Source organism: Apteryx rowi, unplaced genomic scaffold (genome assembly GCF_003343035.1).
Source record: "Apteryx rowi isolate R43461 unplaced genomic scaffold, aptRow1 scaffold_289, whole genome shotgun sequence".
Lineage (NCBI taxonomy): Eukaryota > Metazoa > Chordata > Aves > Apterygiformes > Apterygidae > Apteryx > Apteryx rowi.
This window is the reverse complement of record NW_020449296.1, coordinates 203,321-215,843: the sequence shown is the minus strand read 5'-3', so window position 1 is coordinate 215,843 and position 12,523 is coordinate 203,321. Positions and strand designations below refer to the sequence as shown.

The following is a 12,523-nucleotide window of genomic DNA, read 5'->3' as shown; positions in this document are numbered from 1 at the left end:
AGTGGCTAATTTCTGCTGATGTATTTTATCCTAGTAGTGGGTAGAACAGTAGTGGTTTTCACTATCCAGCAGCTGCCTACATATATTGAGTGGATTTCTTGGGTTGTAGTGTATAGAAGTGTATAGAAAAGCAATGCAAACTTGCAACTTCCACTACATATTCCTTGCTTTGAGAGAGGGAAGGTCTTTGTCTCTGGCCTTGATGATGATAACTTTAAGTAGAGCTGCTGAGACCCAGTGTGCTGTCATACCTACTAATGAGCGTGAGGCACAAATTTGCTGGATGCTACTTGCTCTGAGCTCAGATTTAGAGTGATCATTTCTGTTTTCCTTTGAACTTATAAAGGAGAAAAAAACCCTAATTTTAAAAGAGGTTGGAATTTATATCCCTTTGCTGAACTTCTATAAGAAAGAGTCTTTGGGGAGAAATGCTAAAATTATCATGCAAGAGTAGCATTATCATGACCCCTTAAGAATGGAAGCAGTGAGATCAAGGGCCTCAGAGAGAACCAGGGAGGAGCTGCTTGGGCTTTATACTTGCTGATTTTGAATTTTAAAGGYGGAATAGGAGGGTGCTTCAGTGCTTATATCATGAGGAAGGCAATAACTGTGTTCAGACAGTTCTCCCAGCCTGCAGGATGTTGCTATAAGCCACTCTTTTTTTTTTTTTTTGGGGGGGGGGTGTTTTGTTCTTTTTTTACAAGTAGTTTCATGTTGCCATCACTTCAGTTTCAAACTGAGAGACTCTTTTTGTGCAGTGATGCACACCCTCAGTTTTCCAAGATAATGTGAAATGATCATAGCTGGATTTTTAGCTATCCGATCAATTGTATCATAGTGAGAAGGCTGAACTAGTCTGACCTGGAAAAAGAGTAGCTGTTTCAGGAAGGCTTCAGAAGATTGTGGACGAAGCAATGAATGAAATGGCCCCTTCTGCAGTCCCTGAGCAGGGACCTGTGGTGAGGCTAGATGGGCTATAGGGATGAAACCCTGCTCACAAGGTGAGAGTCAGTTATCCCCTCAGACATGGTGCTGTATTCTGTTATCACCAGATCTTCATCACCCTGGTAGTGAAGGCTGGCAGGACTGCAGCTCTGGGCCAGCAGTGTAGACAAAAGCTGGACTTTCTCTTTGCTGTTCTGCTTCTCTGCTGTGCATCTCTATGTATTTTACTTCCTCATAAAGGATGGAACATCATACTCAGAAGCAGCCCCAGGCACCGTAATTCACTTTCTTCCCTGCCCTCAGCAAGAGAAGGCCCTAGCTGTACCCTCTGCATGTTTGAAAGATGTTGGATGAGGTTTTCCCTCCTAAAACTCCTCTGCAGCTCTTAAGAAGTAGGAGATACTCATGGTAGAAGACAGTCCCTTTTATGTTTGGAATGATTTTTTTCTCCCTTTTCTGTAAACTTACTAGAGGTGTAAAAGTATTTTTAACGGTGGTTATGGAAAGCATAAGCAGCCAGAAGTTTCTCTACTGGGAGCACAGAAGAGCATTTAACTCATCATGACCTTGTCACTGCACAGTGCTTTACTGCCTGTTATACTCCGGACTGATTTATTCCACTTGAATTAGCTCAGCCTGTATTACACAGGGAAGAAAATCTGATCTCTCCCCTTTCATTCTCTGCTGCTTCTGGAGAGTTTTTTGTAGGGGGGGGATTCAGATGAGAGATCACAGGCAGCTACTGCCCGTGGACGCTGTAATGGGAAAGGGGCAGTTTTATAGCCTCACACTGCAAGGACCTGAGCTGCCTATGTCCTAATAACTCTCTCAAATGACTGGCTTCTACCTCTCTAAGCTCTGACTGCTCGTGGATTGTGAGATTAATAGCAACATGATCTCCAGTAATTCACAGAGCAGTTCACACATCACTAGTTTTAAGTAAAGATCAACATTTAATTAATACTCTGTGTTTTGGATGAGTGGATATGCAAACATAGCTCTCTGGGAATTCTTATTTTGGGGCTCAGTGCACATCACTTGGGCATATTAGCAGGACTAGATATACTTTTCCTTCTCTCCCTCCCTACTTAGAGCAAAACTCCAGCCTTTCATCAGTGGCTGGTCAGGTCAGTGAAGAGTTGCTTAATTTACACACACGATTCCTCTGAAGCCTCTCCTTTGTTTATTTTGTGTGGTACACAGCAGCCCATTTACATGAGGCTCCATTCATGCTTGCTCCTGCTGTGCTTTTCTCTATTGGCAGACTTTTCTCCACTAAATGAGAACATAGTGCAAGTTAGAAACAAAATGTTCTTCAAGCTGCAGATAGATTTTTACATGTGATTTCTTGACGGGTTGTTCTTCAGCATCTTCTGTGAGTTATTCTGTGGTGCAGGAGAGTGTTGCTCTGAGAGGTTTTCTGAAACCTTTTTTAACTTGTGGGTAGCTTAAATGCATTCTCTCTCCTGTGATAGCTAGAAGTGGAAAAGTCCAAGGCTTCCCTGTGGTGGGGAGAGGGAGCTGTCCTAACCTTGAGTAAAATGCTCTACTTTGTCTGCATGAGTCCTGCTAGAAGGTCTGTGAACTGCACACGTGCCCAGATCTCTGTACCAAGAGGAAATGCTTTTCCCTTTTTTATTCCTATTTTAAAACCTATCTTCTCAGTGTTTAATACACCCCAACACCTCAAAAAGTCTGATTTTAAAGGGTAGTAGCTAATGTTCCCTGATGATAAAGTTTTTAAAATGAACTTAAATGTTGCTAATAAACGATCAGCTCTCATGTTGTTGAATCTGGGAGGAAAAAAGGAACCAGGAAAGGAAAGTGCAATACCAGTTAAAACTTCCTTGCATTAGTATGACTTAAAAAAATAACCCTGAGTAATAGTAAGTTTTCCAAAAAGACTGGAATTCGAAAGACTTGCAGTAGGCTTTTGTTTCTTAACTTTGTGTACTCAGTGATAGGACAATTAAGCTATGAGGGCTTCAGCCTCTTGGAATAAAAATCAGCACAGTTCTATTGGCTTCTAGCAATTAGACTTGTCAGCTGATGATCCTTCTCTGGATGCTTTTCCTGGGAAAAATCCAGTCAAAGCTTTAATAGTGAATTCAAAATCTCTGTGCTGCAGACTATAGATGTTTCTGAATATTCCTGTTTCCAAAAAGTTCACAAAGATAAATGAATTTCTTGAAAGAACTAGGAAAACCAGCACTGTTTAAGGTTTGTCCCTTTTCCACCTGTTTGTCACAGAGCTAAGTAGAAACATTCCCTGTTAAGGTCTTAATTTCCCCCCATCTTTCATCTTTGACATTTTAATCAATTCTATTCTGGGCGTTTTTTCTTCTTCTCAAGAACTATCTGATATTCAACTATAGTTGGTTTTATTCTGAAGTGGTGCACATAGAATAAATGCTGCCTGTAGAGCTTTGTGGTATGTTTTCCATGAATAAATAACTTTCTGAGGATGTATAGCAACTTGTTTACAAGAATGCCATTTGGCAGAGAAAGGAACTATCCAGATTTTCATTAGGCATTACCAGCATTGATGACAAACTGTATAACAGTGCAATAACTTCTGCTTGCAGGCATGTTCACAGAGATTGGCACTGATTGATGAGGATTTTCTTAGCGGGCAAGAAGAGCTGAAGAGCAGTTATCTGAGCAACTTTGTTCCATGAAGCGTATCAAGTCACTGGCAATTGCTCAGTGTTACAGACCTGCCCTGCTAAGAAGCCTGCGGCAGGGAGGCTACGTGCCTTGGATAGTTAATGTTGTTGTTCAAATGTGTATCAAAAAAATTCCAAAGGAGGCTGAAAATACTGAAGCAAGAGACATTAATATTAGTGTATTTTGAAGCTGCTCATCTAGCATTTTTGTAACTTGGACTTTGAAAAAACTTTTTTCTTCCTGCTTGGTCAACAGGCATGAAAACCTTAAGTTTTAAAACCCGTTAATCAAACAAGTTCCGTGATCAATCATAGAGAAGGGCAGCAGCATTCACTGCTTGGTACCAGACCATTGAGTGCTGCCATGTCCCTCCAACCATGTCCCATGTGGTGGATTAAATGATGTGGCCCACAGTGAAATATCTTTGCTGCTCCTGTTGTGCAGTCATGCCCCACCTTGTTTGCTGAAAATATGGAGAATTTTTGTATTCTTTCAGTTTAGAGGGTTGTATTTTATCACTGCTGAGCCTACCCGTGAGAATTGGAGCTCCCAGTCTCATTTCAAAAGCCTTCCTTTATGGATATCTTGCCCTTGCCTGCATTTATCGAGAGCCTCTGTTCACCTATGGAGTCAATAATGATCGTGATCTGTATTGATTTCTATTCAACAAGCATAAAAGGCTGAGGAAAGGTGAGGGCTAAGTGGTGGTTATGGACAGAGCAAATCAGGAGGTTGTCCACAATTTCAGGTCACAGAGGAGGTTGTCCACAATTTCAGGTCAGAGTGTTTCAGCTTGAGCAATTTCAGAAACTGGCAAAATTAAGGAAAAAGTGTCTAATCAAAGAATGCAGGCCTGGACTGCTGTTGAAATGCTCAGGAGGGTGTCTAGCTCCGTCTTTCTAGTGTTACTGCTGCAAGCTGTTTGCCTGGGCTTTTCTTCTGTAAAAGGGTACTTGCTACTTTTAGTGACAGGTATAAAGATGCATTTTTGCTCAGAGGGAACGGATCAGTGGAACTGATGATGTTAGTTTAATCCTAGACAGAAATGAATGATTTTAACAACAATTTATGCAGTAGAACCTCATTCCCAGGGTCTCCTCTGGAAATACATATACGGGGTAGTTCCTGCCCCACAGAGCGCTGACTTAAAAAGCAACGAATGAACAAATACTGAAGAAGTAAATGAAACAAACTGACTACCATAGGTAGGAGCAAAGGACAGTATTATAATTTTGGTGTTACATCATACTTCGTTACTGTTTGAGAGGGCTTGTTCATGGCAGTTGTGGTTAAGTAGGAGGGTGAAGGACTTTGAGATAAGGAAGGGTAGTAGGTGAGAGAGAGGAGGACTGTGGAAAGGAGAAACTATGCTTTGGATTTACTGGAAACCTTTGGGGAAATGTGGCCCTTACGGAGACAGCAGTCCCAAAAGATGATGAGCTTTACCTTCTCCCAGGTGTTTTCCTGAGGAAAACGGGCCATACTGGCAAGTGCCACCCACCAGCATGTCCATCTGTCTCTGAAAGCTTATTTGTCTGGCCTTCCCCCGGCCCTTCTCAGCTGGTAGCTGTGATGGCATTTCCATATGCTTTTCACACTACCCCCTAACGATTGATTACAAGTCATGAGAGCTGAAAGTCATCTTTGAGAGGACAGCTCTCCTGACCTGCCTATAGCTTTCCTAAAGAGAAAAAAAAATGGTAGTGATACCTTAATTGAAGAAGAGTGGTTACCTGGATCTATAAGTCTTAGTCCTATAGCCCAAATCTGACCAGCCTGAGAGGACTGGAGTGGAGAGCAGAAGTTTCATAATGTGATAGATACACTATTCACAGCCAGAATTACAACAGACTGTGATTTTATTGAGTGGAATAACGGGCACTTGTGACAGTTTAAAGAAAAAGGCAAGAACAGATGAATGGCAAGAATAGAGTGAAGTGGAAAAAAATAAATTCCAGCATACCCCATAAAGCATCTGTGGGAGGAGAGGCTGGAGAACTGTATTGGTTGCTTTTATCTTTCTAATTTAATTGTGGACTTAAGTCCCCAGGCAAAAGGAGTATTATACAACAGAGGAATGCTGTGGGGGGGAAAAAGAAAAATATCTTTACGTTATCACCATTGCAGGGAGAGTATGTAAAAATCCATTCTACTAGAGTGCAAGCTGCTCGAAGCAAGATTTCTTGCCACTGGGATTTATTCCCCTCCCTGTCATACAGCATCAGTAAGGCTCAGTGTGGAAAGAAGAGCCACCACCAAGGTTTCTGAGATCTAAAGAAGTTGCTATAACATCCACTGGACTTAGTTTGCCAATCTGTTGCCTGAGAACTACTCAGACCCAGTTTTGTTTCTGACCAATGTATGCTTACCCCTACCACATTCACTGTGCTCTACTTCTGTAGGAAGATTGTCATCAGCTGGGTGATCTCTGCTTTGGCCAGTCTTACAGTATCGCTKTGTTCATGTGTATCTAGACTTGACTTGAAATTCAGAGGACCTCTTGGAGATGAAACCAATATGCCGCCTTCATGCCCAGCCTGTGCAACCTATTTGAAGGGGCATCCTGTTTAAATGGTGGCCTCTGTAAGCAAGAGCAAGCCAGTTAGCAGAATATTGTGATCTAAAGTAGGTCTGGATGTGGAATACACAGAAATTCACGACAGGCTGACCATGAGCCAGCAATGTGCCCTTGTGGCCAAGAAGGCCAATGGTATCCTGGGCTGCATCAGGAAGAGTGTTGCCAGCAGGTCGAGGGAGGTGATTCTCCCCCTCTACTCAGCCCTGGTGAGGCCACATCTGGAGTACTGCGTCCAGTTCTGGGCTCCCCAGTACAAGAGGGATGTGGCACTACTGGAGCAAGTCCAGCGAAGGGCTGCAAAGATGATTAGGGGACTGGAGCATCTCTCTTGTGAGGAAAGGCTGAGAGAGCTGGGCCTGTTTAGCTTGGAGAAGAGAAGGCTGAGAGGAGATCTTATCAACGTGTACAAGTATCTGAAGGGAGGGTGTCGAGAGGATGGGGCCAGACTCTTTTCAGTGGTGCCCAGCGATAGGACGCGAGGCAATGGGCACAAACTGAAACACAGACAGTTCCATCTGAACATGAGGAAAAACTTCTTTACTGTGAGGGTGACAGAGCACTGGAACAGGTTGCCCAGAGAGGTGGTGGAGTCTCCTTCTCTGGAGATATTCAAAATCCACCTGGATGCAATCCTGTGCAATGTGCTCTAGGTGACCCTGCTTGAGCAGGGGGTTTGGGCTGGATGATCTCCAGAGGTCCCTTCCAACCTCAGCCATTCTGTGATTCTGTGAAAGGCCAGGTTTTTCACTAGGTAATGAACTGGCAAGGAGTCAAGTTGTTGTGACTGGCCTTGGGGGTTGTTATGTAAAGTTGTTATATCTGTGAACCGACCTGACGTGCTCAAAGGAAAAAGATGCAAAGCTTGTTTATAATCTTTTCTTTTTTCCCTCTCTTCTTTTGTAACTTGCAATCGTAGGGTACACAGTTGATTTTCAGTGCTGCTAAGGAACTGGGACACTTGTCAAAGTTGAAGGTATTGTTGTTGTGCATGGCTTGTGTTAGCATCCTTTTGTGTAAGCATGAAAGTGTAATAGTGCATAATGTGTCTTGTGCTTCCAGTATTTTGTGGCTGTGTGCAATTATAGAGAATGTGTGCTTTGAAATGCTGCTAACATTAATATTGTGCTTAAATTAGCTGTTAAATTTTCCTGTGAATTTAATCAGCTGAGTACTTTATATATTCAGTAGAAATAGCTATTTGGTTTTTTTTATATCATTCTAAAATGAAAAAGTAAAGGTCTCAATATCTGGCCAGTGGCTCTGCATCCCATGTGTAAAAGGGAGTCCCTTGTGTCATCTTTTTGTAGAAGTCATTACTAATGCTCCTGATAATGAGATATCAGTAGGAAAGTCTATTTTGCTAGCTATTGATCAGGGAATTAGATGCACTGTTACAAAAATAACTGTTGCTTCTGGAGAGGCGCCTGTGTCTGTAAATTCCTACTGCGTGGGCTCTCTTTACAGGCAAGCTGGCATTTAGCATGAAGGCTATGTTGATGTGTTTTGACAGTGCATGACGTGACAGTGCATGACACGAGCATTACTAAGTGCACGCCACCTCATCGTAAACCAATCAAGCTTTAATTCACTGGTCACGACAGGAACGGTATGAAAATAGTGATGCCTTACAACATTCAAATTGCACTATGCTGTGGTTTGAATTGTGCTACAAAAAATATTTTTTGTAAGAGGAGGTTTAGATCGGAAGAGTCACAAGGCACAAATGATGCTGGAAGGAAGACCAATGTGAATGTGAACGCTGTCTAAGAAGGTGGCCAGGGAATTTTTCCCATGGCAAAGGGCATTCTCCTAAGTGATTAGTGCAATTTCAAAATACTTCTGTCTTTTTCCGTGACATCCTTTTGTCTCGTGCACTTATTACAGTTGTCTTTATACAGCTATCTGTTTCCCTTGCTTGGCAGACACATTTTACATGTATATGTTTATGAGCCAGCACAGTATGCAATCATATAAGGTAGTACTTGTTAGAAATCCGAGTAGTAATCTGAATATGCAGGTGCTTTCATTAGATGTACATGCTTTTCTACAGTTACATTTTAAGGCTGTAATATAACAGTTAACAGCGACAACATAAACCCTTCAAGTGTGGCTCCCGAGGAGGATAGGTGTCATCTCCGGTCACTTGTGCTGGAGGATCACCCCATGCACTCCCGCAGCCAGGCTGGCCTCTCTGCTGACGTGGTGGCTTCAGAGGAATGTGCCACCTCCACAGTTTCCTGCGTTTACAGTGCTCCATATCACTTCAGCAGAGACTTTTGGGAGAAATGGGGAAAGTTGTAGCCAGACTGGGAGAGCGGAAGCTGGACCACAGTTCTCAAATTACCCCCTTTTCCTGGCAATATCCTCTTCCCATTTTAAAAACAGCCGTGAGTACTCAACATTTGGAGGTAGAAAAGTCATTCCTCCTTTCTGCATGCACTTCTGGCATCAAAGGGGGAGAGCTCTGTGAATTTGCTCCATTAGTCTTCCCAGGTCACAAGGGTAACAGTTTGTGTACAAGTGACTTCAGTTGCTGTAAATTCCCTGGATTCTTTGATGCAGTCAGTGACATTCACTGTTATCTTTTACTTCCTCCATATTTTCCCTTTACTGGAATTTCTGAAGATATACAAGGTGCCTCTTACCAGGAATGAGTTGGAAGCTTTGCCTGTGCCCCTTTGCACTGGTCAGAGAAAGGCCATCCCTCAGCAACAGCATGTCTTCAGTTCACTTTCTGTGAGGCCTATCTTTGGTAACTTTGGACTGCATTTTTAGAAATGCACATAATCATGCAAATCAGGCAAGCCTTGGTGAGTGTTTAAGGCTTTATTTGCATATCCACATATAAAATTACAGCAGTGCAGGTACATGGGATTTTTATATCTGGCAAGTGAGCTGTACACAAGTGTGAATGCACTCTGCCACCTGTATTCTGGAAACTTTTAGTTCAGGCAGATGGTGTGAACCAACACTGCATCCAAATGAGATCTTCCAGAAGAATAAAGGTGTTACAAGAGTGTAAATTGTTTGTGTTTGTGTAAATGTCATGGATTTCTTGCCCTTTTGTACAGGCATATACAAACTAACAGGAAAAGCATGGGTGACTAGCTCTTCAGAGCCCCTCTCCTGTGCATCTTACAGCTAAAAATCTGGAAAAATTATGGCATGCATTTTAAGCCTCTGTTTGTCTTAAACAGAACAAGGGGAAAAAGAGCCCTAGTGAGTGAGATCAGTCAGCTGAACAACTGAGGCTGACAGACCTGACGAGCACAGGCTCTTGTCATGGTGACAAGTCAATTTTGCTATGTATTTTAAAATGCTGGGAAAACCACCCGTGAGACTGGCACTTTGGTGCCACGTATCTGCCTCTTGTTTATTATCAAACCCTGTCTGCTCAGTTTGCTTAAGCGAAATTGGGCTGTTGCTGCTGTTTGCCCTGCGGAGCCAGGAATGAGTAGAAGCAGGGAGCAGCCGCCTCTTCTCCCTTGCATTGCTTCTGGAGTAATCAGCTGAGCTCTAACTGCAAAGTTTTTCCAAGAGCACCTCTGTAGCATACAAGAATGAATATGTGAGACCAGGAAAAGATTTTGACTTTGTCTGCTCGACGTTACTTAATTATTTCTTTGATGTAAGTATTTGTAGCTTGCTCCTGGCTCACAATCTGGGAAACGCAGGGTAGCACTTTGTGCAGCCCTTTATAGGAGCAGTGTGTGGGATGAGCAGCGGGCAGGTACATGGGGGAATGGCAGTCGTGGGCTCCTTTGGGTGTAGGTGCAAGCGTTACCAGTCCAGTCACTTGGCTATTTTTACATAACGTGTTGAAGTAAATGGCACTGGGAAACTCTCTTAGGAAGCAGTGACATGTTGCTCTGCTTTGATAGCATGGACACAGTCAGGCTGGGTGACAGCTCAGTTAGGGGGCGAATGAGCTCTTTTGGTGTTTAGGAAAAAAATGCTGACCTGCTTTCTATTGCAGCATGGGGGGATCTGGCTGGCAGACGTAGAAAGTCGTTTCAGCAGACATGAAAGTCACTCTGCCCGGGGGGGCACRGCTACCCTGACTAAATAGTCTTCTCCCGTGAATGTGGCCTTGGGCTCTGGCTGATTGTGGTGCTTAATCTCAGACTGTCAGACCGAGAAAGAATGGTTTGCCCTCTGTGTACTGAAGCGTGAAGCCACATCATCGTCAATTGAATTACTCCCAGCTCACGCAAAGAGGGAGGAGAGCTATTGCTCCCCTAAGGAAAGCTTGTCACAATAGAAGATACTTTACAGCTTACAGAATAGTGTGCCACCGCAATGAGCTTCCCAGACCAGGAACAGTTGGAGTGGAGGAAAAAGAAGAGTTAAGGCATGTTTATATTACTCAAGAAAGCACAGTGCAAACTTGTCTGAAGTACTGCTGACTTGAGCAGCTTCTTCTGTATATGTTAATGCAACACTGTGCAAAGATACTAGCTAGATGTCTCTGAGAAGCATGCTGATTTACCTAGCACTGCTCCTAGACTGCAGGAAGCCTCATCTCCATCAGGCTGGAGGAGATGGATCATGATAGATAACAAGTGGAACAACCCCAAATGATGCAGGCTGCAAGACAGCCAACAGGTCTATCAGTGTGAAATGCACACGTGAACTAGCTAGGCATGCTTCACTCAAAGATAATTTAGTGGATGTGTCCCCTGGAAAGTATCTCTTATCAGAGGCTGCGCCACATTTATAGCAGGCGTAAGTAGCCTGCGTCTGATTTTCCTGCATCATCTTCACGAATGTCTCTGTGCCCAGGCTGCAGCCAGCTGGCCTGACCCTCAAGCAGCTCAGTTAGTCTGGATTTGTGCAAACCTACTTCCTAAAATGTGCCAATTTTCCTTAAGACCTAGACTCAGCGTCAAAGAGCTTAGTGAAATCACAAAGGATGATGCATCCCTGTGGCCTGGTAAGAGTCTAACAGGGGTATGCTCCAACTGCAAGAAAGAGAAATTTCCCAAAGGATAGCTGTGTCTCTGGTATTTAGAGGTGGCGATCCTTAACGGGAACATCTTTTTCTTTTAACAAAGGTATTTTCTAGAGCATGTTGTTTGTTTTCTCCCATTACACTAATGATGTGATGAAGTAGTGACCTTTGTAGATGGAAGAATTAAATCTGTAAAAACATCGAACAATTTTGCCCAATTTGTGGTTCACAGAATTCATTGCTTTGGGTGGTGCTTCAACAGTTTTGTTGTGATGGTTCTAGGATGACAGGAGTAGCATGCAGGCTTCTGTCTGAGTTTTCTGAGCGACAAACTGTGATTTTAAAATGTCATTTGTTATCTTCGTCCAGTTCCTTTCTGTGTTTTTCTCTTTTTTGCCTACAAGAAACAGAGGAATTGTGTTTGTTTTCCAGTTCAGCTGTAATAAATGATGGCTCTGAAAGACTCCATTAAGTGTTCCTTAAACAGCTGAATTAACACTGTGGCCACGTAGCCACAGCATGAATCCAGAGAAAGATGTGATGCTGGCGACTCCTTTTCCTTTAGTCTCTAACAACATACTGATATCATATATAATGGTTGTTTGCAGGATCATATGGTGAGAGAAGAAACTAGGAGTCTCACTCCAAAGCAGTGTGCTGTTTTGGATCTCGCACTGGATACTATCAAAGTAAGTGGTTCCACTTCTGTCTCTGTCCTTCCTTTGCTCCATCCCCAAATGCTGTTTGGGAGGATAGTGCCTGTCCCAGTTTAGGAAACACCAGCAATCTGTTGCTGCTCTTACAGCAATAAAGGCGCCAAGTGAGCCATACTGCCACGTTTGTGTAAACCTGAACAGGCTCAAGTGACTGGCACATGCTTGGAGCCAACGTATTTATATTTAAGAGTTTGGGGAGAAGAAAGCCATGAGTAGGCAGTATTAGCTGATCTACTAAGAGCGGGATTTCCAGTGTAGAAGCTGTTTTTTGGCATTTTTTGCTCTTTCCATTCCATCTGCAAAACATCACAGTAAGTGTTGGTTGCTGATTACAATTCTTTAACATTTTTCCTTGCTCTTTTTACTCTTAGCAATATTTTCATGCTGGTGGGAATGGTCTGAAGAAAACCTTCTTGGAGAAAAGTCCAGACCTGCAGTCACTTCGGTATGCGCTCTCTCTCTACACTCAGACCACAGACACTCTCATCAAAACCTTTGTCCAGACTCAGACAGCTCAGGGTAAGACTCTTTTTCTGCTGTTGGCAAAGTTGAATGGAGTTAACCACTCTGTTCATAATTGCTCTGTCTTATTCTGCCAGTTTGCAGAGCACTTTTGGCAGTAATGTTTCTAGAAACATGACAGTTGAGAACTTTTGAAACTGGGAA

General features: G+C 43.1%; 1 protein-coding gene across 1 annotated transcript in view; it reads left to right on the top strand.

Annotated features, from left to right (window-relative positions):
• Positions 1 to 12,523, top strand: part of UNC13B (unc-13 homolog B) — a 189,036-nt gene that overhangs the window by 167,408 nt on the left and 9,105 nt on the right. The window contains 3 exon segments of the mRNA XM_026069194.1: positions 7,107 to 7,163; positions 11,750 to 11,830; positions 12,229 to 12,376. Of these exon segments, the coding sequence (XP_025924979.1) occupies positions 7,107 to 7,163; positions 11,750 to 11,830; positions 12,229 to 12,376 (286 nt within the window).